General features: G+C 51.2%; 1 protein-coding gene across 2 annotated transcripts in view; it reads left to right on the forward strand.

The window, feature by feature from the left end:
* Positions 1 to 24,082, forward strand: part of Cdh4 (cadherin 4) — a 470,314-nt gene that overhangs the window by 440,353 nt on the left and 5,879 nt on the right. For both annotated transcript variants that reach the window (XM_036184660.1, XM_036184661.1), the window contains 8 exons: positions 1,798 to 1,935; positions 8,425 to 8,610; positions 12,290 to 12,543; positions 12,990 to 13,132; positions 18,245 to 18,478; positions 19,750 to 19,983; positions 21,635 to 21,774; positions 22,510 to 22,674. In XM_036184660.1, the coding sequence (XP_036040553.1) occupies positions 1,798 to 1,935; positions 8,425 to 8,610; positions 12,290 to 12,543; positions 12,990 to 13,132; positions 18,245 to 18,478; positions 19,750 to 19,983; positions 21,635 to 21,774; positions 22,510 to 22,674 (1,494 nt within the window). The remainder of the gene's footprint in view (positions 1 to 1,797; positions 1,936 to 8,424; positions 8,611 to 12,289; positions 12,544 to 12,989; positions 13,133 to 18,244; positions 18,479 to 19,749; positions 19,984 to 21,634; positions 21,775 to 22,509; positions 22,675 to 24,082) is intronic.

Here is a 24,082-nt window from a genome sequence, read left to right on the forward strand (position 1 = left end):
ATGCTGGGGGTGCTGCATATGGGGACACGGTGGGAACAATGCATACAGGAACATGCTGGGAGTGCTGCATATGAGGATGTGCTGGGGAAGCTTTGGTGCTTTCTAGGACAGGCCGACCAATGCATTATTGATGGATGCTCTGCAGAATTTGCATGCTGGGCTGCAGGGAGGTAAGTGAAAGCCCGAGGGATGGCTACTCTCTGGTTATCTTCCTGCTCTTAAATTTGAAAATGGTTAAGTCACTTTTTAATGAAGTCACCGCAGCTCCACTGCTGATACTGGGGCCAGCTCCCGGGGCACTTGCCCTGTTCTCTGTACCTGATGGGAGCTAGGGAAGGAGTTCTACAGGAAAGCAGTTACCAATGGGAGTGATCATGAACACAGCATGTCATCTGTGCCCAGCACCACCTTCTTTCTCCATGGAGGGATACTACACGGACAGAGACTGAGGCCCACATGGGCTCAGAGGCAGGCAGTAGACTCTGGAGCATGGCTGGCCTGCCTTGGCCATGACAGTCCAGGCTTCTTCTGGCCCTGCAGTATTTCTCCCATCTTTCAGGACCTAGCTTCCCTCTCGGGGTCCTGCTGTCCAAAAGCAAGCCCAGCTCGCCCTCTAGTGGCAGGCTGCTGTACACACACATACACACTACACACACAGGCACAGAGACCTACAGGTGTGTAAGTATGCACACGAATATACACATACACATGCACACAGATTACACACATTCCTACATGTCCACAAGCATTCATGTGCACACACATGCAAGCACATGTGTTCATACATAATAAGCACCTGCCTCTGTGTTTCTGTTTATCCTTTCCAGTGCCACACACAGGCAGCAGTGCTGAGTTTGGCCCATGTATTTCCCCCTCTCCAGGTGCCAGGTTGGCTGTGCTGGGACAGAGGGAGGAAGGGAAGGACAGATGGACAGAGAAGGACAGGTGGAAGGATGGGTAAATGGAGGGATGGCGGATGAATAGACAGAGGGATTTTGTGACCCATTGCTGCTTATGATTTCCCTGGAGCCAATGTATGGAGCTCACACACACACTTCTCTGAGTCATGTGGTGGGAACTTCCCTTTTCTAACCTTTTAGGAGAGCAGGAATGGATATTAAAGTCATTTGGAGGACATTCCAGAGGGGCCCTTTCTACCCTATCTCCCAGTGTGCCAGTGAGAGGTGGCGGGGTCCCCACAGAGCTGCCCCTCAGCTGGTCAGAAGTGGTCACTCCCTCAGCATGACAGCTGGTCAGAAGTGTGTGGTGTCAGTGCCTCTGCCTCTCAGTGCAGGCAGTGAGCAGGGGACGGCCCTGTGACTCCCTCAGTGCCTGATACAGTACGTCATCATCCTTTGCTCACCTTTCAAGGAGCACACCTGCACCCGGCTGCTCACTTCTTCACTGCTCATGCACCACACTGCTGTGTCTTGCCATCTGCTAACCTGCCATTCCTTTCCTGACTCCAGTTCAGCTTTACTCCACAGTGACATCCCGTAGCCTGGCCCTTCACCTGGCAGACTGTCCTCCCAGCTACCCCACACTGAAGACAGTGCAGGTCCCTCTGAACCCTGATCTGCCCTTCTGCCTCAACACCAAAAGTGACTGTACCCATTGCAGGCTGCTGAGATACAAATACGGTTGGCCTCTTTCTGCCACAGCCACCTATCACAAGGCAACAGCAGGTTCTACAGCTCCAGGAAGTCCCAGGCAGCCTATGCCAAGGATGAACCCCACTGAGGAAGCCTGCACTCCCCATCTCCTGAACCCAGACTGACCATTGCCTTTCCCCTCCAGAAAGTCCAGCAGTACACAGTTATCGTCCAGGCCACTGACATGGAAGGAAACCTTAACTATGGTCTCTCGAACACAGCCACTGCCATCATCACAGTGACAGATGTAAATGACAACCCTCCAGAATTCACCACAAGCACAGTAAGTACCTCACACCCTCACAGAGATGCCAGCCCCAAGTTGGCACTCCCCTCTCAGTGGGGAAGAGTTCCAATGGAGGAGATGAATGGATCATGGATAACAAATACTGAGGCATAGGTGACTGGCAGAGAGAGACACCATGCCAGCCATCTCTAACAGGAAAGAATGGGCCTAGACACTCTTGTGGAAGGTAGTCCTAAGGGCCTGGTGCTCCCCAAGATTAAGTGATTGGCTGATAACTTGCTGAGGTCTTTCTAAAGTCTGGAGAAGGTGACCAATCAGGCTGTCACATATTCGGGGAGACCTGCGTGGCTGTGCAGTGGGCACTTGCTTGGCAGATGCCCAGCGGGGGCCTTGGCTATGGGTGTGTGTGACCTTGAAGCCAAGATCCCCTGTCTATCTTGTCCTCACTAGACAGTGGCTGGCCCCATGTGGTTCCTGTCCCCAGACAAGGAACTGGCAAAGACTGGGTTAGACATTGGGAAGGGTCCCTGCTGAACATACATGTATGTATTCACCCAACTATGGTATAGAAAGTCCACTGTGAGCCTCCAGCCACAGGTCAGAAGAACAGGCCCTGCCCCACTCGGAGAGAGAAGGTCTATAAATCACATGGCCCCCTTCTCCCCTGGACTCCCATGGAACAGCCATGTTGCAGGGAGTGTCCCTGCCTGTGAGACCCTTAGGCTCTCTCAGGGCTCCAGCAGATGTGATAACCACTTCTGAGCCTCCCAGCATTCTGTGGGTCTCTGGCCTCGGACATCTCTTTTTTTATTTTTTTATTTTATTTTTTGAGACAGGGTTTCTCCGTGTAGTTTTGGTGCCTGTCCTGGATCTCACTCTGTAGACCAGGCTGGCCTCTAACTCACAGAGATTCACCTGGCTCTGCCTCCCCAGTGCTGGGATTAAAGGTGTGTGCCACCTCCACCCGACGACATCTCTCTTCTTGCTAGCATCCACTTCCACAACTCCCAAGTCCATGGATGGGTGAACAGCACTGTGACCCAAGTGGTCCCTGCCTCTCTGTGAACACACAGTCCAGCCCAGCCCTGAAGAGATGGCAGGCTGCAGGTGTCTGGCCGGGATATGCAGAGGGGACGGTCAGAAGGTCACTTGGAGGAAGAGTGAAGAGGAACGTGTGTCTATGATAGTAACAAGGACTTTGCCAGACACACAGGTGCACACTCTCTCATCAGGCCCCAACCAGTGAGAAGCTGCAGTGGCAGACCAAGACATGGACCCACAGGGAGCAGCTGGGACTGAACCCTGAAAGTGGCTGCCACATAGAGATGAGAGGGGGAAACCAGTCTGCCTAAGGTGAAGGCACCTAGGAGGCTGGAGCCCAGACAGAGGCATGACCCCCTTCCTGGTCTCTTGGACCACACCACCATCTAGTGGCCAAACGGTAGATAGCCAACAACAGACGCTGCTGAGGCCACCTGCAGACTGCATGAGTACTGTCCCTCACCACAAGCAACAGGGGAAGGAAGGAGGGGTAGAGGGTTTGGCCAGGCTGCTCGCCCTGAAGAAACACTCGTGCACTGGCCAAGGAGACCTTGAGAAAGCTGGAGGAGCCTCTCTCTAGATTCAGTCTGTCTGCTCTCCCTCTCTCAGACACCAGGAAGAAAGACCAGGGCCAGGCCCCAGGGAAGCAGCCACTGACCCTGGACCTGCAAGTGGCATCCCTGGTTCAGCCTCCTACCCTGGACAGGCTTCTAGAGGGCTTGGTGGGCAGCATTCAGCCTGGCAACTGCCTTCTGTGACTGTAGCTGGCGGAGACAGCTAGAGCCAGGCCCACACTGGGGCCACCCAGGTCTGGACCATGCTTTGCCACGGCCACCACAGGAAGGCAGGGATTGCATCCTGGGTGGCCTTGTCAGGAGCAGAGCCAGTAACGCAATCAGATACAAACCCACTTGTCTTAATTAGGTTTCTGTTGCTGTGATAAAACACCATGACGAAATGCAACTTAGGAAGGAAAGGGTTAATTTAGCTTACACATTCTGATCACAGATCCACAGTTTCTGCCCAAGGGAAGTTTGGGGCAGGGACCTGGAGCAGGAAATGAAGCAAAGACCATGGAGCAATGCTGTTTACTGGCTTGCTCCTCACGGCTTGCTCAGATTGCTTTCTTACAGCACACAGGACCACAAGCCAAGGGGTGGCACCCCCAAAGTGGACTGGGCCCTCCCACATCAACCATTAATCAAGGAAATGTCCTATAGACTTGCCTACAGGTAATATGATGGAAGTATTTTCTCAAATGAGGTTCTTCTTCCCAAATAATTCTAGCTTGTGTTAAGTTGGGGGAGGGGATCAGGACAGGACTCCTAAGCCAGGCCATCAGTGCTGTGGGGTTCCAGGACAATCACATGGAGCTCAGACCCTCTACTAAGTCAGGGCCACCTGTGCTCCCAGGAACACACCCTTACGACCATTCTAGACTGCTAGAGTATAGATATTGGGGTGCTGGAACCACACAGCTCTCCTGACATCAGCCCCTCCCTGACCTACCCTCAGGAGGCAGCCTTGGAACAGTACGGTCACCATGAGAACCAGGCCAGAGGAAAACCAAGTGAGTTCAGCTTTGGGGCCCGTCCCCAGCAGAGGACATGGCACCCCACAGTGGCCTGAGTGCTCTTGAGGAGCACGCCTGCAGGAGGAGGGTTTCATTGAAGACTAATGACATCGGAACGAGCTTCAGAGGGTGTTGTGTGGTGCTCAAGGACCCAGCCTGCCTCCCAATCCTGCCACAAACCCCATTCTCCTCATCTGGAAATAGGGCCCATGTCACTTGGCTCATTTCAAGAGCTCCAAGAAGCTACACTGGCTGGAAAGGCCAGGAGACCCCATAGATACCCTGGCTCAGAGATCGACAGAGCCAGCAAGCCCTACTCCTATGTCAAATGGATGAATCCTGTTTCGGACTATCTATGAGACTGTCTCAGGTCAGATTTAGCAGGACCCAAGCTGGCAGCTCAGACTCCAGGATAAGGCTCCAGCACCTGCTTCCCAGGCCCTCCAGTACTGCTTGAGGGTGACCATAGTCCACAGTGAGAAACCAACATGTTCCTAGCACCCAGTGCCCTTCCACAATAGCTCCAGGGAAGTTCCCCTCACCTGAGCTCAGCAGGAGGCACTGGTTCGCCCAGGGTCTGAGCTCTGTCTGGCCTGGAACACCACCTACAATCTAACTGAACTTCTTCCTTCTCATGCATCAGTCACACAGCAAACACCCTGCAAGGTCCCTATCATCTGTGAGAGGTAGGTGATAGGATGGGAGCTCTGGAGAGAGCAATGGCCTCTCTTTATGCTGGGACACAGAAGAAATCCTTATGACCCCAGCCAGCACATGCTGCTACAGGCAGATGGAGGGTCACAGCTGGAGCACAATGCACAAAGCTCATTTCAGGGCTTGGTCCTGCCTCCGTAAAACCCATGAAGGACAGTGGAGACTCCTGCTTCCCTGGGACATGGAGGGCACAGGGGGGGGGGGAGCAGGTGGCAGTCTGAAGTCCCATGAGTACAGAACACTTTCCCATACCAAGCTCCACACCTCCTCTTCAGTATGCTCTCCCTTAAACATCTGTACATACTTGGGCTTCAGGTGGCCCTTGCCAGGCCACATCCAGATGAGTGGCAGGCAGGTGCCCTGGGACACCGTCTTTGCTTCACAGTGGGAGTGTGCTGGCAGGTTGGCCACACCACAGGCTATTTTTGTGAAGCTTAATCAAGAACAATCATGCAAAGCTAAAGAGATGCAGGGACTTGCCAGTTCCAATTCCTATTCTTAAGTGTTAATTAAAAGTTATTTTCTTCTTGCTCCTAAGCAGCTGCAGTGCCCCCTGGAGGGCAGAGCCCATAGCTCATCCGCGGCCACCCTGCCATCAGCACCCCCTTCCAGAGCGGGTGGAGAACAACCTTCAGACCATGCCCCAGGAGCCTCCAACCTACCCTGTGCACAGATCCCAGTGGGCACAGAGGAACCCTGAGACCCAGCAACTGTGACCTTCCTCTAAGCCCTGCTTCTCCCAACCACACATCACTCTTCAGCTACTCTTGATCCCTTCTCGCTGTGTGGCCTTGACTGATGTCCAGACCTCTCTGAGCCCAGAAAGCTTGTCCACATTTTACATTAGTGTGTGATTTATGGCAAGGTTGGGGCATCGCTGGTCCTAGGAAGCTTGCCCCTGAACAACTAGCAGAGACTTTTCCTACAGACAAGGACAGTCCTAGCCTAGGTTAGCAGTAAAAAGCAGAGATAATCACCAAAGTTTTCTATACTCTGTCTCTCCTCTTATAAAGAAGGGAGGGCAGAGTCACGCAGGCCCAGCCTACGCAGCCCAATACAGGGACGTTTGCTATTTGCCTGTAAAGATGGTCTGTCCCCTGACAGGGGTGAATGACACTAAGATAAATGATCGAAAGGGGGCAGTAAGGTCATGGTGTTCCCACAGGTCACCTCCCCACAGGACGAGGGACAGCACACAGTAGGACAGTGCCCATCGAAGGGCACTCAGCCAGGCTATGCTGAGCACATGGTATTGGTTCTCTGTCACTATAACAATGAGATAGTTGATGTACAAAGAGGAAAAGCTTATTTCCACTCATGTTTCCAGAGGTTTCCGCCCACAGTCACGGTGGACCTGTGTCGAGGCCATAGATCACGGTAGGTGGGAGCACAAAGCAGAGGAGACTGCTCCATTAGTCACCAGGAAGCAAAGACAGACAAAAAGGGGTCAGGGTCTCCATAGCCCTGTGGAGACCCCCTCAGGAGCACAACCCCACCCTGTGGCCTGACTCCCTCCCACTAACCCATACCTACTATGATAGTTTCTGCTCTGTTCCCAACACTGCCACAGGCTAGGGACCTCAGAAGACTCTTATCCAAACCAGAGCAGGCAGGCAGCAATCACTCGCCAGGGCTGGAATGATTCCCCAGAGGCAAGAGTCCACTGAACTAAGAGCCAAGGCTCTGTGCCTGTAGGCTCCAAGGTTTTAAGGCTCTTCTAGAGGCACCTACCCCAATAACCTAGGATATAACATGTAACTAATACACCCTCAATGCCTGTGCCACTGGGGACTGTTGCTCACAAGGGTGCTCACACAGGCTGGGTTAGGACAATTTCCAGCCTCATGCTAACACTTCTTGAGACACGGTTACAGGCTAAGGTGCTAGGGCTAAAGGCCTCAACATATAAATTTGAGGGATATGACTCAGCCTGCAACACTCCCCCACCCCTCAAGCCCCTGTGATCTCCCTCCAAGGAAAACTCTCCATATCATGGTGCGGGGACACTCAGACACTATGGCGACCCTATTGCTGATTCAGAGTGTCAGTGGCACGAGGCAGGACTCTCACTATGGAGGCCACCAGCAATGACCTCCAGCCACACAGAGGAGCCTGGGAACCCAGTGAGAAAGCCAGAGCCTGGACACATGTGCACACGACTACAGTCTGCTGTCCTCTCTGGGATCGCTTTGTGCCTCCTCTGTGCTAAATAGCCAAGAGAAAGTTTTGAAGTATGCCTCTGGAAACGGGAGGTGCCTGCCTGCTTCCCCGCACCCCTAGCACTTCCTAAGGGAACCTTCCACAGCCTCGGGCCTTATTGCTCCAGGGCAGCTTGGCTCAACACGGCCTGAAAATCAAATGAAATCTCTGCTCTACAGCAACTCTCCACTTCCATCCATTGTTCCCGCAGAATGAGGAAGATTCCAGAGCAGCACTGGGGACACTATAGGGACGTCCTTTAGGAGACACACAGTGGGCTCCCGTCTGATCCTGAATTGACAAGACAATTATGTATCTTGCTAAGGTGAATTTCAAGACAGCACAGCATGTGAGCCCAGAGCTGCTGAGAAAGAACTTAGAAGCCAGCCCAGCAGTGGGTCACAGCTGGGAGGGGACACAGATTCCTAAGGCAGACACACCCCTCCCCCACTCCAAGTGAGGCCAAGGGGCCTTCAAAGGTGTACACTGCAAGCCCACCGTACTTTATTTAGCATTAGAGAGCTTAGCACCTCCATGTTTGGTCAATGGCCACAGTGGCTGACACCAAGCCACCTGAGGCAGTGACCTGATGGTGGCAGGAGCCAGGACATACATACTTCCCTCGGAAGCCTCTTCCAGCTGCCACTCTTGGACTGCTGCTTCCCCTGCTTTCCATCAGATATGGATCCTAGCCGCCTGCGTTGATCCTCCATGAACACGAGAAAAGCTTGAGTATAGGAGGGAGCCTGTGCGGGAGCTTGCTGCTTAGGTGAGGCTCGTTCTGGGCAGATGTGAGCGGAAGGGAGCCTCAGGCACTACTGGTCCTCTGCTTGAGAAGCCAGGGCACTCTGTCGTCACAGTGAATACCAACTGCCCCATCCATCTAGGACATTACTTCACAGCGGTGATCCTGCTGCTCCCCAGTATTGGCTGGGTCCAGCGAGTCTGGTCCCCCAGGCTCTATATGATGTCCTAATATTCTTTCTTACATTTTGCAGTTTGCAGGAGAGGTCCCCGAAAACCGTGTGGAGACAGTAGTAGCCAACCTCACAGTAATGGACCGAGATCAGCCCCACTCGCCCAACTGGAATGCAGTCTACCGAATCATCAGTGGGGACCCCTCAGGACACTTCACTGTCCGCACAGACCCTGTCACCAATGAGGGAATGGTCACTGTGGTGAAGGTGGGTGAGTGCTACCAGCACATTCCCTGGTCTAGGAACATGCATGTCCATCAGCCACCTAGGGCAGAGGACCAAACCCTTTGGAGACAACCTCCACAGGGTCTCTCCTAGATCACACTGGCCTCAAACTTGTGCAGCCAAGGCTGGCTTTAAACTCCTGATCCTCCTGCCTCTTAAGAACTGCATTTTCCACTGGGAAAGGAGAAATGGTAAAGTTCAGATTCTGGCCTTCATTCCTCACTGGCACTTTCTTCTGAACAAGATTCTCTTTCACATACCTTGTGATACAGCACTCAGAGAGCAGGATTGTTAGGACCCTCCTCTCTGGCTTGATGCTAGAACCCACCTCTCCAGGGTGCACTTAGTTCTCACTTTTGAGCCAAGAGTCTTTGTAGGGGTGGAGGTGTCACCTTAGTGAGTATGTCCAGCACCCTGATTGAAACTGTCAGACAAATTTTCTATTCGTTTCCACATTATAGGTGTGTTTTTATTTTACCTGCTTGTAGATTTTATTGGCCATAGTCTTTCTGGAAGGACTGATTTTTAGGGCATCATATACAATGTGATTCCATATCCCACAGGGACATGAGCCAATAAACACAGAGAGACCATTCCCTCCACAGCTTTATGGAGCAGCCTGTTAAAGCAAACTGGCCTGCTTTCTGCCTGGGGCTTCCAGGAGGGGCTTCAGGCATTGACAGTCACTGGTTATGCAAGAGGAAGACCTTGTCACAGTGCAGTACCAGTTCTGGGAGCTTGGTGGCACCTGGAGTTTAAGGACAAAGAAGCCAAGTTTAGGCCTGGGGGAAGCTCACCATTTCTGGCCTAAAAATGCCTAGGATATCTTTCAAGGTTATTTTACCCTGGACACCTTGTCAGACTTGCAGCCAGCTAGGGTAGTTGTGGGTCCAGCCAAGTGACCCTGGAGGCACAGACCCTACAAATGCACCTGTACAGCGTCCAGCAATACAAACTGGGCAGAGATAGGGCAAGGGAGGGACCAGCCCATCCCACCTGTACAGCTGACCTCACCAGCCTCAGAAGGGAGAAGCATGGGCTTAGACATGCCCCAGGACCTCGGGGCAGTGACAAGTGGACATCATCATGTGCCACGGAGAGATAAGATCATACTCAGGGCTTTGGGAAAGGGAAGGCTCACCATGGTCACCATCGGGGGAGCCAGCAGCTTCTCTGGCACCCCCTTTAGACACCAGTGCCTCTGTTTCCTTCCCATGACTAGCGGCACTACTGATTAACTAGTTCTTAATTCCTTTCCATGCATAGATACTTCACATAGTAACACACTAGGACACTACAGTTCAGGGCACCATGGATAGGTGCTTACAAAATCCAGAGATAGTCTGAGTTTAGATCCACTTAGCCACAGACTCAGGAGTCAAGGCCAGCACAAGGGTTGGCATGTGGAGGTAGGACACATACAGAAGTGGGAAGCTGGTTCCACAGCAAAGCTCTTCCCCAAACAGAGCTCATGAAGATCCAGGCAGGCCTACAAGAAGAGGCAGGGAGCCATGTGACCTGCTGTGTGAATTCCTCAGTAACTGTCAAGTTTCATAATCTACCTCTGTTTGCTCTGTTGAAAAAGCTGAGTCAGGTGGCTATGGATGTTCCCACATTGGGGTCTGATGGCATCTAAGCAAGTGTCCTAGCCCTGTTTTTTCAAGCTTCCTTTGAGGAAAGAAATAGCCAGGAAGAATCCTTCAGGAGGGGCTGGTGGCTAGAGAGCTGTGGTATGTGGCTTAAGGTCATCGAGGTCTGTGGACTCAGGTGGTGACAGACTGACCCTCCTGTAGGACAGCAAGCTGCAGGGCAGTGCACTGAGCTCTGCGTGACCCAACTGCTGAAGTAATTCAGGGCCCCGGTTCACTCTTCACAAGGACCACTCTTAGCATCCCGTTGTCTAGCACCTGCCTAAGTTCCAACCAGGTGCTGAGGCCTTTCTCAACAGCAGGGGCCTGGAAACATCTTCAGTGCCATCTCCCCCAGGACCCCGTGCCTGTTTCTATAACCTGTGACTGTTTGTCCCAGAGGACAGCAGGGACTTTGTAGATGTGACAGTTATTGGAGGTCTTAAGGTTGGAGGTTAGCCTGGACCATCTGGGTCAGTCAGTGCAACCTGCGAAGTCTTTGAGAGAGGGAGCAGAAAGGTCAGAGAGCGTCTTCGTTGGGGGTTCTATTGCAGTGATCAAACACCATGACCAAAAGTAACTAGGGAGGAAAGGGTTTATTTCATCTTACATGGCCCAAACAGTCTGTCATTGATGGGAGTCAAGGCAGGAACTCAAACAGGGAAGGAATCTGGAGTCAGGAGCTGATGCAGAGGCCATGAAGGAATGCTGCTTATTGGCTTGACCCCCATAGCTTGCTCAACTGCTTTCTTACAGCACCTGCTCAGGGGTGGCCCCACCCACAGTGAGCTGGGTCTTCCCATCACTCATCAATCAAGAAAATGTACCACAGGCCAACTTGGTGGCAGCCTTTTTTCATTTGAGGTACCCTCTCCTGAAAGTACTCAAGCTAGTGTCAGGTTGACCTAACACTAACCAACACAAACAGGGAACACGAGGAAGAAGCAGAAGTCAGAGGCGGTGGAAGGCAGGAAGCCCCAGCTGGCTCTGAGAGGTGCGGGACCCCACACTCCCTCTCCAGAGTGAAATGTGTGAGCCAGGAGTCTTGGGAAGGAACTGGCCCCACTGTTGGACTCTAGCCCAGGGGCAGACATTTTACTTCTGCCCAGAACTGCATTCATATTACTTTAAGTCTCCAACTGGGAGCACAAAATTAGTATCAAGTACAAGGAAAAGCTGAATAAGTAAAGCTTAAGCATCGCTGCTTGGCTGGCTTGGTTTGGGGTTGGGGACCTTCTCCCTGTGTCTTCCAGGATGACCTCAAGCTTGCAGTCTTCCTGTCTCAGCCTCCTGGATTTGGGATTGCAGGCATGCATCACTGTGTCCATCAAAAACTTACTTTTTAAACTTTAATTTTATTTAGTGTGGGGTCGAGGGAGACACATGTGCTGCCCATGCAAGAGGCAGTTAGAGGACAATTGCAGGAGTTGGTTCTCTCCTCCAACTATGTGGGTTCTGCAAGGCAAACTCATCATCAGATATGGTGACAGATGTCTTTACTCACTGACCCATTTTGCTCACCCTAAAACCAAAATCAACCTTTGGCCACCACTGCTCTCAGCCCTCTGTTGCATTTGCTGAGCCTCCTGTGGCTGCAATGACTCTCAAGACCCTCAGCACATTTGTCCTGGCAAGCTCACAGCCACCAGGGCCCAGTGTGAGGCCCTGGGTATTTTGGAGGCTATTGCTCAGCCCACATGGTAATTAAGGAATTGCTGTCAAGAAGTCATGAAGCCAGGCATGAAGATACATACCTGTAATCCCAACACTTAGGAAGCTAAGGCCAAAAGATCCATGCCCCAAAGCTCAGCCTTTGCCTCATCAAGGCGTAGGGCTACTGGCTAAAGTGTTATCCCAACCCTTCTCTCCTCGGAATGGCCAGAACCCAGCAGAAGCCAGAAACAAGAGTCTGATATAGAGGGACAGTGGAGACCACACAAAGCAGGACAGAGAGAGTCAAAGAGACTGGGAAATGTGGATGGCCAGCCCCACACTCACTCTAGGAAGCCCCACTCACCTGTCCCTTCTTCCAGGCAGTGGACTACGAGCTGAACCGCGCCTTCATGCTGACCGTAATGGTGTCTAACCAGGCGCCCCTAGCCAGCGGGATCCAGATGTCTTTCCAGTCCACAGCAGGAGTGACCATCTCTGTCACTGATGTCAACGAGGCCCCCTACTTCCCCTCCAACCACAAGCTGATCCGCCTGGAGGAGGGTGTGCCTACTGGCACTGCACTCACCACTTTTTCTGCAGTGGACCCTGACAGGTTCATGCAGCAAGCCGTGAGGTGAGTCTTCAGCGTGGCCTGACCTTGTCTGACCCTCAAAATGGGATCTAGTTCTCTGTGCCTCACAAGAGTCCCATGGTACCCAAAGAACTTGAAAACCAGGACTCTCAGTACAGAGAGGAAGGATAAGGGGGACCATGTCCAGACCTGAGGCACTGGCTCAGTCTAGAAGCAACCTACCCCAGGGAGTTACTTAATAGGCATGCATAAGCACTGCCATCATGTCCAGGCTAACAAGGAAGATGTTAGACTGTGGAGCCACTGTTGTGGCCTGTCCCTCTGTGGGAGGGGCACAGAGGGGCAGGAAACCTCCAAGCACCCTGAGGGGACAGCAGTGCCATTGTGCTAGGATCCAGGATGCTGATGCGGTGGCCCTAAGATACATGCAGGGCTGGCTGGGTGAAGAGCCTGGGGCCCTCACCTGGCCTCTGGCTTCCTGTTCATAGGTACTCGAAGCTTTCTGATCCTGCCAACTGGCTGCACATCAATACATCCAACGGGCAGATCACCACAGCTGCGGTCCTGGACCGAGAGTCTCTCTACACCAAGAACAATGTATATGAGGCCACCTTCCTGGCTGCTGACAATGGTATGTCCCACTCCAGGGAGGCACTGTCATAGCAGCGTCCCATGTCCTGGGTTTGTGGGCAGGGGGAGGGGGTACTGGTGAGGAGGGCCAGTGGCACCCAGAGGGAAGTCTGTGTAGGCAGCCACGCATTGGCGATTTTGTCACCTGACACTGTCCCCATCCTGCCCCCTCCCATGATCTAAACTTCAGCTACTCCACCTAAGAACCTGCTTACTCATTTGTCCATGTTTCCACACAGTGTTCCCACTGTCCTTCATTCACTCATGGCTCCAGGGTAGTCAGGAACCAGGAGATGTAGTGGCAGATGGCTGCCCTAGCTTCTCAACTTCCTGACCTCTAACTGGGTGATGACAACAGATCTGCTATTCTCCAACATTGTTAGCTGGCACCCTAACCAGGAAAGGCAGGAAGGCCTATGTCCACCTTAGTCCTGTGACTCTGAGTCAGAGCAGGCCTGACAGCTCTGGGAGCAAGGGAGGGCACTGGGCAGGTATGGGTAGGTTCTGGGCAGGTGCTGGGCAGGTGCTTGGCAGGTGCTGGGCAGGTGCTAGGCAGATGGCTGGGCAGGTGTTGGACAGGTGCTGGGCAGGTGCTACGCAGGTGCTGGGCAGGTGTTGGGCAGGTGCTGGGCAGGTGTTAGGCAGGTGCTATGCAGGTGTTGGGCAGGTGCTGGGCAGGTGTTGGGAAGGTGCTAGGTAGGGGCTGAGCAGGTGCTGGGCAGGTGCTAGGCAAGTGCTAGGCAGGTACTGGGAAGGTGCTAGGCAGGTACTGAGCAGGTGCTAGGCAGTTGCTAGACAGGTGCTAAGCAGGTACTGAGAAGGTGCTAGGCAGGTGCTGGGCAGGTTCTAGGCAGGTGCTGGGCAGGTGCTGGGCAGGCACTGATAAGGTGCTAGGCAGGCAGCACAGAGAAAGAGCATGAGAAATGGAGCAGGAAGGATGATGGGTCACGCTGAGGAAGTTAGTGCAGGTTCTTGTAGATGGATTTTTCTTTGGGCCACCAGCTCACAAAAAACAACATGGAGACCTGTATTAATTATGAAAGCTCAGCCTTAGCTTAGGCTTGTTTCTAACTAGTTTTTATAACTTAAATAACTCATTTCTATTAATTTACTTTCTGCCTCATGGCTTTTTTACCTCATCTCTGTACTGCCCATCATGCTTGCTCTGCATCTCCTGGCATCTCTGCCTTCTTCTTCCCAGCATCCTCTCTGCCTGGAGATCCTGCCTAGCTATTGGCTGTTCAGCTTTTTATTAAACCAATCAGAGTGACACACCTTCAAAGTTTACAAAAATATTATTCCACAACATTCCCCACCACCACCCTCCTTTTTGTTTGTTTGTTTTTCGAGGCAGGGTTTCTCCATGTAGTTTTGGCACCTGTCCTGGAGCTCACTTTGTAGACCAGGCTGGCCTCGAACTCACAGAGATCCCCTGGCTCTGCCTCCCAAGTCCTGGGATTAAAGGCGTGTGTCACCGCCACTCGGCCCCCCTTTTTGTTTTAACTCTAACACAGTAAAACTATATACAATAAGAATAATTATCAGGTATTGTCTAAATATAAAGAAAAGGTATTGACCTTAAAAAATGAAACTATATACAATGAGAAAAATTATCAAGTAAGAATTACATTCACAATGTCCAGTCTATTTGTATTCAGAATATTCAGAGAAAATACTCTATTATCTATCCCATCTTGATGAGTCTGAAGTCTTGTACCTAATTTACTTTCTATCAAGACTAAGGAAAAGTATAACTATAATTATCTAGTCTTCAACCCCATCAGAGACCCAAGAAGGCTATAATGTTACCTGAGTAAACAAGAAGTATAGTGCAAGCAACTTCCAAAACTAAGAGAAATGACAGAAACAGCTGTCTGTCTGGACAGACACCCAAGGTTCCTCTGCAACATTGAGGCATCCATCTTTGGGCTACAGGCCTAGAATATCTGATAGACTTTTCTGTGAAGCAAGAATTTTGAAGGACTGTCTTACCTTGTCTTGGCAAAATTGGGCAGATACTTTCCTTTGTGTCCTGGTTGTCCAATTTGGACAGCATCTGTCAGCAATCAAGACAAGGGCAGTTTCTTTGCCCAGTGGCTAACTTTTCCTACAAAGAAAGCAAACTCCATATGGAGGTTCTTTGATGCCCATCGTCTTATTGGTACCGCCAGGAGCAAACAGATGTATCTCATTGTCATGAAACAGTTGATATGATATTAAAACAGTTTAAATGCCATATTCTGTAGGTCTTTGAAGTATTTGAAGACCATCTATCTATTGAAAATATATATCTGTTGGACCTTGAAAACACACCTAACATGACTATAAATTTGGTTGTTATAGATGACTAACTACTAACTTGTGTTTCTCTAATATCCTAAATAGCTTTCAAAAACTAAAACTTTACATAACATTTTAAAATGAACTGCATAGGTATAATACCTTAAACAAGAGTAGAAACATATATATAGTATAAAAATAACCTTAAATTTGTAACAATATACAAAAATCCATACCAATGTAAAATATTTGAGACTGGTGGTTGTTTAAAAGTAGACTCAACAACCCCCCTTTTATCCCATCATTTCTATACAGCATTCCCCTTTTTCCCTTCAGAAAGAGATTCCTGAATCTAATCTTCTTTGTTAAGATTTTTTCCTGACTATGACCAATAACAACTTGTAACTAATCCCACTATATGATGAAAAACATCCACGGAATGATCAAAACCACCAACCCCACCTCTTGGGAATGTGAGCATTGTGTCTGATGGTGTGAGACAAATCTCAAACTGCCATGCCAGCCACTGGTGCAGCTTAGCCTAGCACATGGCACTGGAACATGGTTCTGGCAGCTGGCTCCAGCCTACAGGTAGCAGCGCCTCTGTACACGGAGCACCAGTCTGCCTGAGAGACTGCAGGACTAGAAAGCCACATCCAGCTCCTTGTCCAGAACTTTCCTTAGCTTTCTCAGGCCCAATGTTTGGATATTTGAGCCCCCACACTGGATGCCATTTGTAGACAGACTTGGGGGGGGGGGTCACCAGCTCACAAAAAAATGACATGGAGACCTATATTAATTATGAAAACTCAGCCTTAGCTTAGGCTTATTTCTAACTAGCTCTTATAACTTAAACCAATCCATTTCTATAATTTACTTTCTGCCTCATGTCTTTATTACCTCATCTCTGTACTGCCCATCCTGTGCATCTCCTGGCATCTCGGCCTTCTTCTTCCCAGCATCTTCTCTGCCCAGAAATCCTGCCTAGCTATTGGGCATTCAGCTTTTTATTAAACCAATCAGAGTGACACATCTTCACAGTGTACAAAATGGGTTCTCTTGAGGTTCTGAGAGCTATGGACCAAATACGGGAGCCTATGGCCAAGAGACCCATTTCAAGACCCAAAGCACTCTGAAGTCTACCTGAGCACTCCCATGAGCTCTGTGTGGTGCAGGTTGGGTAGGTATAAAGGAGATTCTGAACAGAGATCAGTCTAACACCATTGCTCCTGGGAAGAGCCCTGGCCTCTCTGGGCCTCAACTTTCTCCTTGACAGAATGGGAGAACCCTAGTATCTCTGAGAGCCACATCACTCATGGGTATGACAAGCCTAGAAGTAAGCCAGAGGTCAGGGTTCCACAGGCCCTGACCACTGCCTTCCTGTCACTTGCTGAGATCCCACTGAAGGCCAGGAATCTACCCAGACTCATAAGTGACAAGCATCACCTGGGAGAACTCACTGAGGGCCAAGTGTCTACCAGAGATTAGAAAAAACCAAACCCCTGCCTGGCAGAGCCTGTTTCCGCTGAGATAGCTGTAAATTCCACAAGGCTGAAAGGGATTTTCTCTCACATTAAGGGGTGTTGGAGCTGGAGGTATATGACTCAGTGATATACCACTTGCCTAGCATGTGTGAGGCTCTGAGTTCACTCCCAGTACTTCAAATGGGAGGGGAGAGGAGACATGTATCCAGGCCTGGTGATGTATACCTATAATCCCTGTTACTCAAGAGACTGAGGCAGGAGGATTGCAGTCTGAAGGCCAGCCTGGGTTACAGAGCATGTTCAAAGCCACATCAACAACTTAGATGGAGAAATCTAAAAGGTGGTAGCCAGGGTGAGATTTGACAACCAGGCCCACTCCACTCATACCATGACCGTGCTGTGCCATGGCATGGTCCAGAATGGATGCCCCAGGCATCATCACCATAGTCTGGCAAACAGAAGGAGAAGCAGGAAGAGTGTAGCGCACACCTGAGCTCTCCTGGAGACTTCAAGGAAGCACCACACAGGCCCTCTGCTCAGAGTCTATGAAGACCAGAACTTAGGTGCAAGATCCCATCTAGCTGGAAATGTAACCTCCCGGTGGACAGTGAGACTCTGAGATAATACATAGGGTTCTGGCTCTTCTCTAAGAGAACAGTGCGGGCGGCAACACAACAGTCTCTGCCCCACAGAGACCGGGGACAAACAAGATGACAGGGCATTTTAGTAGTGAGAGAAGCTGGGAGGTTATAAAGGAGGGGGAAGGAGGAGAGGAGCCTTCCGCTGTTGGAAGGAACATGGGCAAAGGCCCCAAGGAAGGACTGCACTGGTGGGTTCTTGGGGGAACAGAGCAGCTGAAACTTCAAGAGCAAGCACTCCTGTGGCCCCAAAGCTGGTCCCATAGCAAGTGACAGCCAGAGAAACGCTAACCCTAACCCGACTGGCTGCCCCCAGGCTCCTTATGGTCCACAGAGTTTGCTGGATAGGCATTGGAGAGCTGGCTCAATGGTTAAGAGCGACTGACTGCTGTTTCTGAGGACCCAGGTTCAATTCCCAGCACCCACATGGAAACTCACAGCTGTCTGTAACTCTAGTTCCAGGGGATCTAACACCCTCTTCTGGCCTCTATGAACACTGCACAAATGTGGTGCAGAGACATACATGCAGGCAAGATGAACATTTAAAAATTTAAGTTGGCCATACAGACAGCCCTTGATGAGTACCCAGTCCTTGTTAAGGGAAGAGAACCTGGTCCTCTTCTACAGCAGATTTCAAGATGGCAAATGAACCCCGGTCAGCATGTAGCTGTGTGTCTGGCTGGGGACTTCATACATCTGTCTGTCCTGCAGGGATCCCCCCAGCCAGTGGCACTGGGACCCTGCAGATATACCTCATTGACATCAATGACAATGCACCACAGCTGCTGCCCAAAGAGGCACAGATCTGCGAGAGGCCAGGCCTCAACGCCATCAACATCACTGCAGCTGACGCTGACATGGACCCCAACGTCGGCCCCTATGTCTTTGAGTTGCCCTTCATCCCCACTACAGTGAGGAAGAATTGGACCATCACCCGCCTAAACGGTGAGCCCACCCAGCAGAGCCCTGGCCAGGCAGAATCAGGATCCATCACCAAGGAACAGTGAGCCACACAGATAGATGGGAGACAGCCTCATCTTCCCAGACAGTCACACACAAGCCTGGGGAGGTGGCCCTGTTTACTCCTGTCCCCACCAGGAAGACATTCATTTGCTCCTAGCGCCTTGCTGTTCTAGAAAGAGCCTAGCTTGGACCATGCTGGCAGCCAGTGTGGGTGGACTGGCCCCTGAAGGCTTCATCCCCTTAGGAGGTACTCCCTCCTGTTATGACGGGGTGACCCATCCTCAGGTGTAGCCAGCCCTAGGACCATTACAGCTTCCTAGAGGAGCAATGCCCATTTATGCTCCCACCAGCAAAACTACCAATACCTCGTGCCCTGGCAACATGAGAGGGCACTGCTCCAGGAAGCAAAGCCATTCCTTTCTCTTGTCTCTGGGCTCCTGGTGGAGAACTTTCATACATGTAGAGGTTTGGGTTCCTTTGCCTTTTTTCTTTGGGAGATTTTTTCCCTACTTGATTTCATAAAATTCTATACATTCAGGAAATCATTTCTTCATCCTACAGGTTGACTCTCTTTTTTTGATATGGTTGATGTTTTAGCTTTGTGTGTCAGTGTATTGTGCAGGTACACATATTGCTGACACATGTGTGTGCATGTACACAGGGGGTCATAGGCAGGCTCCACTATTGTTCTCGAGAGCTGTCCACCTTGCTTGTTCAGACAGAGCTTCTCTGGCTGACCAGCAAGCTGCAAAGATCTACCTGCTTCTGCCTCCCCAGTTCCAGGACTGTTAAGTATACAGTCCATGCCAGGCTTTTTACATGAATCCTGGGGGCTAAAACTCAGATAGATGCTCATGCTTGTGTGGCAAGAACTTCACCAATGGAACTATTTCCCCAACTCAGTGTCTTTAACTTAATGACATGGTGGTGGTGGTGGGTGTGTGTGTGTGTGTGTGCGTGCATGCATATGTGTACATATGTGTGCATAAAGTGTGTGCATACACATGTGTACTTCTGAGTATATGTATGTGCTGTGTCTGCATATATGTACATGTGTGTGCATGATGTATGTGCATGCACGTGTGTGTGTGTGTGTGTGTGTGTGTGTGAGTGTGAGAGAGAGAGAGAGAGAGAGAGAGAGAGAGAGAGAGAGAGAGAGAGTTTCATGCTACCAGACTCAGCAGCTACCTATGGAAGTCTTCCTTGGGAAGGAGAGCTGACCAATGACTCATTGTCACTGCTTGTCACTCCAGGTGACTATGCCCAGCTCAGTTTGCGCATTCTGTACCTGGAGGCCGGCGTGTATGATGTCCCCATCATTGTCACGGACTCTGGCAACCCTCCCCTGTTCAACACATCCATCATAAAAGTCAAGGTGTGCCCATGCGACGAGAATGGTGACTGCACCACCATCGGTGCAGTGGCTGCAGCCGGCCTGGGCACAGGCGCCATTGTGGCTATCCTCATCTGCATCGTGATCCTGCTAAGTGAGTATGGGCTTCATGGGTGCAGACGCTCTGTGTCCCACAGACAGCCAGGCCCGAATGAGATCCAAGCTGTGCCACAGCCACTTATTCAACAGATTCCTATCTCCTGGGGACCTCCCTGAAGTCCAACCAAACTAGTCTGTATGGGATAAAAAAGTAACATCTCCTCCCTTACCACTCTGATGGAGGGCCAACTCAACAGCTGCCCAAGTCTGGTCCATCACCGGACTCTGCCTTCCAAAGGCCCCTGAGACCCCAGGATGGCCCCTTCCTGGGCCTCCAATATCTGCAGGCCACTCTCAGGTGGACACTGAGGAAATGATAGTTCCCATCTGTTCACATCCCACCCAAGCCCTCAACACATGTCTCCTAATGGACCACTCAGATTATATATGTATCTTAGGAACAATCTCTAGCTGGAAATGGAGTGTGCTCATTGGCTCTGGTGGTGTCACATGCTCCAGTTGCTTCTTGCATTTCCCAGAGCCATGTGGATCCCTGAACAGGATTAAGGGCTATGGGAAATAAGAAGAATGCTTATTTTCTGATGTACCATCCTCTCACCTGGACAGTTGCCCTGGTCCACAGTAGCCCAGAACCGCAGTAGCAGTCATGGCAGAGTGTCAACAGCCCCTCTCCTAATGACACTGAGCTAAAGGGTCTCCACCATGTACAAGAAAAGACTAAAAATCAGGCATCAGGTCCCCACTTGGACCAGAATGAGCCACATCCAAGACCATTTCATCTCTCTTCTATTCCAGACCCAGGGTTCCCTCTAACTACATCTGGTTCCAAGGCCTTTGACCAGACAGTCAGGGTGGTGTCATCTTTATGTGGGATCAGAAACATCTGCACTGTAGGGGAGGTGACTCTGGAGCGGGGGTGGAGCCTGCATTCTCCTCTGAAGACACACAGGACAGGGATAGAGAATACAACAGTAGGCAGTACCCATGTGGAAGTGAGTGGACCTACCAGCCAGAGAGGGAGCCTGGGTCCCTCCCGCCTGCTGAGTGTACCAAGCTAGAGGCCCAAGTACAGACACCCCTGTGGCCCTATCAGAGAACAAGGCATACGGGGGCACATCCCTTCCCCCACAAACTCCTTCCACATGTCTCCTCAGGGAACGTATCAGAGACACCAGCTGCACAGCTGACTCTCTGGACACTTGATCTGGTGCAGAGTGGCTCAAGGTTTCTGGTTTCTGCTTAGCTGCTCACAGGTGGGAGCTCCCCCACTCTCTCTTCAGTTCCGTCTACAACATGGGCCACATCAAGAGGTCCCCTGGCCACCACCCTGTCCTATGTTTGAAAGAAATACTGTCACTTGCAGGGTTCTGGCCTCCAAGCTAGCTGCAATCTTTCTTATACCCATAACCCTACTGTAGGATGTAAGTATAGGGCATAACTGTGCACCTATAACCCCACTGTGAAGTGTAAGGACAGGGCATAGCTGTACACATATCTACCTGCCTATGTAGATGAACACAGAATAAACATGCATCCAACCATCACATGTTCATGATATGCCCGGGCATGCACATTTGTATACACAAAAAGTCATGCATGCACACAGATTTACACCTGCGCACATATATGCACAGACATGCCCACATATGCACACACTGCTCACAATGTGGCCCCTCCTCTCATAGCCATGGTCCTGTTGTTCGTTGTGTGGATGAAGCGGAGGGAAAAGGAACGACACACAAAGCAGCTGCTCATCGACCCTGAGGACGACGTGCGTGACAACATCCTAAAGTACGATGAAGAAGGTGGTGGCGAGGAGGACCAGGTGAGCCCCAGGTCCCAGCCTGCCTGCTACACCCCATGGGCTAGCAGGGCTCTGGGCCTTCAGCCTTGCATGTCCTATTTCCTATGGAAAGGTACTGTGTACTCCTTTCCAGAGGCACAGATCCAGGCACAGGCTGCAGTCTCTCCCCTGTGTGTGCTCAGACCTGGGCTGACTGTGCAGGCTCTGTCTGCATCCTCCCAGCAGACCTGTCCCTCTCCCATGCTCTTCTCTCTCCTGCCCCCACCCACCGCTGTCCTGTGTCCTAAAGGAAACAGACCAGAGTCTTCCGGGGACATCAACACCCACCTCCTGGACACTCCCAGTGGGGGGCTCTCTGATCAGGGTGGGTGGACTACACAGAGCTATCTGGTACAGCCAAGGAGGGCCCAGCCCTTTCCTATCAGCACTGAGAGTGCAAGGTGGCAGTCCAAGGCTGCTGATCTGCAGGCAGAAAGGTCACTTGCCAGGAGGGAGCTCCAGGCCTCTGCAAAGCAGCTGGCAGGCATAGACTCCATGGCTACCTGGAGGTCAGGCAGGACTTGGGCAAGCAGAGGTGGATAGTGTGGAAAGGCGGGCCATGGGGATGAAATGGGAGTTAAGTGTGCTTGGAGACTGGTACAGTGGCACCCTACGGGCAGGTGACAAAGCTGAACAAGGGTGTGATCAGGTTTTCCTGTTGCCCCACCTGTTGCCCTCCATTCCAGTTCCCCTGACTCACTTGGCCTCCATCCCCAGGACTATGACCTCAGCCAGCTACAGCAGCCGGAAGCCATGGAGCATGTGCTGAGCAAGGCCCCTGGTGTGCGGCGGGTAGATGAACGGCCAGTAGGTGCTGAGCCCCAGTACCCAGTCAGGCCTGTGGTACCCCACCCAGGCGATATTGGAGACTTCATCAATGAGGTATGAACCTTGGGAGGACCTGAGCAAGGAGTCTCTTTTAAAAGTAAAATCCTATCACACATACACACAAAGCTCTACAAGGTCTGAGGTGGTCAGACTGGGACTAGAGGCCAGGCCTGTTGTGTGGCCTTGAGCACATTAGCTGCTGACTTGGAACCTCTGAGGAGGTCTAAGGTTCTCCACTTTGAAGCTTAGCCCTCACCAGATGCTCAGTGGGAACTGGAGTCATTTGGGCCCCTGTGCCTGCACTAGGGTAGCAGGAGGAAGACCTGGTCTCAGGAGAAATGGCACAGGCATCAGTACAGCTCTTGGACACACTAAGCCAGTGCAGCTAGGAATGGCCTTCCCGCCCACACTGGAACCCTGGCACTCAAGCAAACTGACCTGCATGTCTCTACTCAGCCACCTCTAACCCCTGTCCCCATCACAACACAAAGGTGGTAACCCAAGCACCTCACAGAGCTGTTTCTTGGCCTTCAGCGTTTGGCTGTATTAAAGACCCAACAACAAGAGCTCCAAACCTAGAGAAGCTTGTTCTCTTACAGTTGAGCCGGGAAAGGCTGAGGCTGCATGGAACAGTACTCCCTGTCTCTTCAAAAGTCTTGGAAAGGAAACACAGGACAGCATGGCAGCATAGTTTCTATTTGGCAGTTGGGGGCAGGGCTCTGCAGAGGGAGGAAACTCGTCACCTGCCTCAGGCTGGAGTAGCTATAGGGCAGAAAGGAGGGTGAGGGGAAGAGAATGACAAGTTCCCTTTGGGGGCCTGTGGTTATCCATTGCTAAGAGTAACCAGGGAACAATGAGTTTTAAAATGTCAGGTGACCTCTCAAGGCCAGCCATCCTCAGGAGCAGTAACACTGGGAGTGAAGAATCTAGAAACACAAATTACTTTTGTGTCAGGAAATGTCATTGCTTAACCAAATGTGTGCCTGGCTAACACCTCTGTCCACCTTCTTCTGCAGTAAAGCAAACAGAAACAGTGAAAGTGGCTTCCTTGGGGTCCCATCTGGGACCCTACCTACCCACCAGCATGGAGGTGGGACGGGGTGGGTGTGGCTTTGAAATGGGGTCAGCAACACATAACCTCAGCCAGTGGCAGATTCTCTTACATGATAACCCAGGTTGCGAGTCAGCAAACATCCAGAAGTTTTCTCCAAGAACATTCACCAAGTTCCAAAGTTACCTGAAAGCCACTGTCTTAGGGATTTTATTGCTGTGAAGAGACACCATGACTACAGCAACTCTTATAAGAAAACATTTAATTGAGGTGGCTCACTTAAGTTTCAGAGATTCAGTTCATTATCATCATGGCAGGGAGGATGATGGCATGAAGGCAGACATGACACCAGAGTGGTAGCTGAGAGTCCTACATCATACAGGCAACAGGAAGTCAACTGAGACACATTGG

This window comes from Onychomys torridus, chromosome 4, assembly GCF_903995425.1.
Source record: "Onychomys torridus chromosome 4, mOncTor1.1, whole genome shotgun sequence".
Classification (NCBI taxonomy): domain Eukaryota; kingdom Metazoa; phylum Chordata; class Mammalia; order Rodentia; family Cricetidae; genus Onychomys; species Onychomys torridus.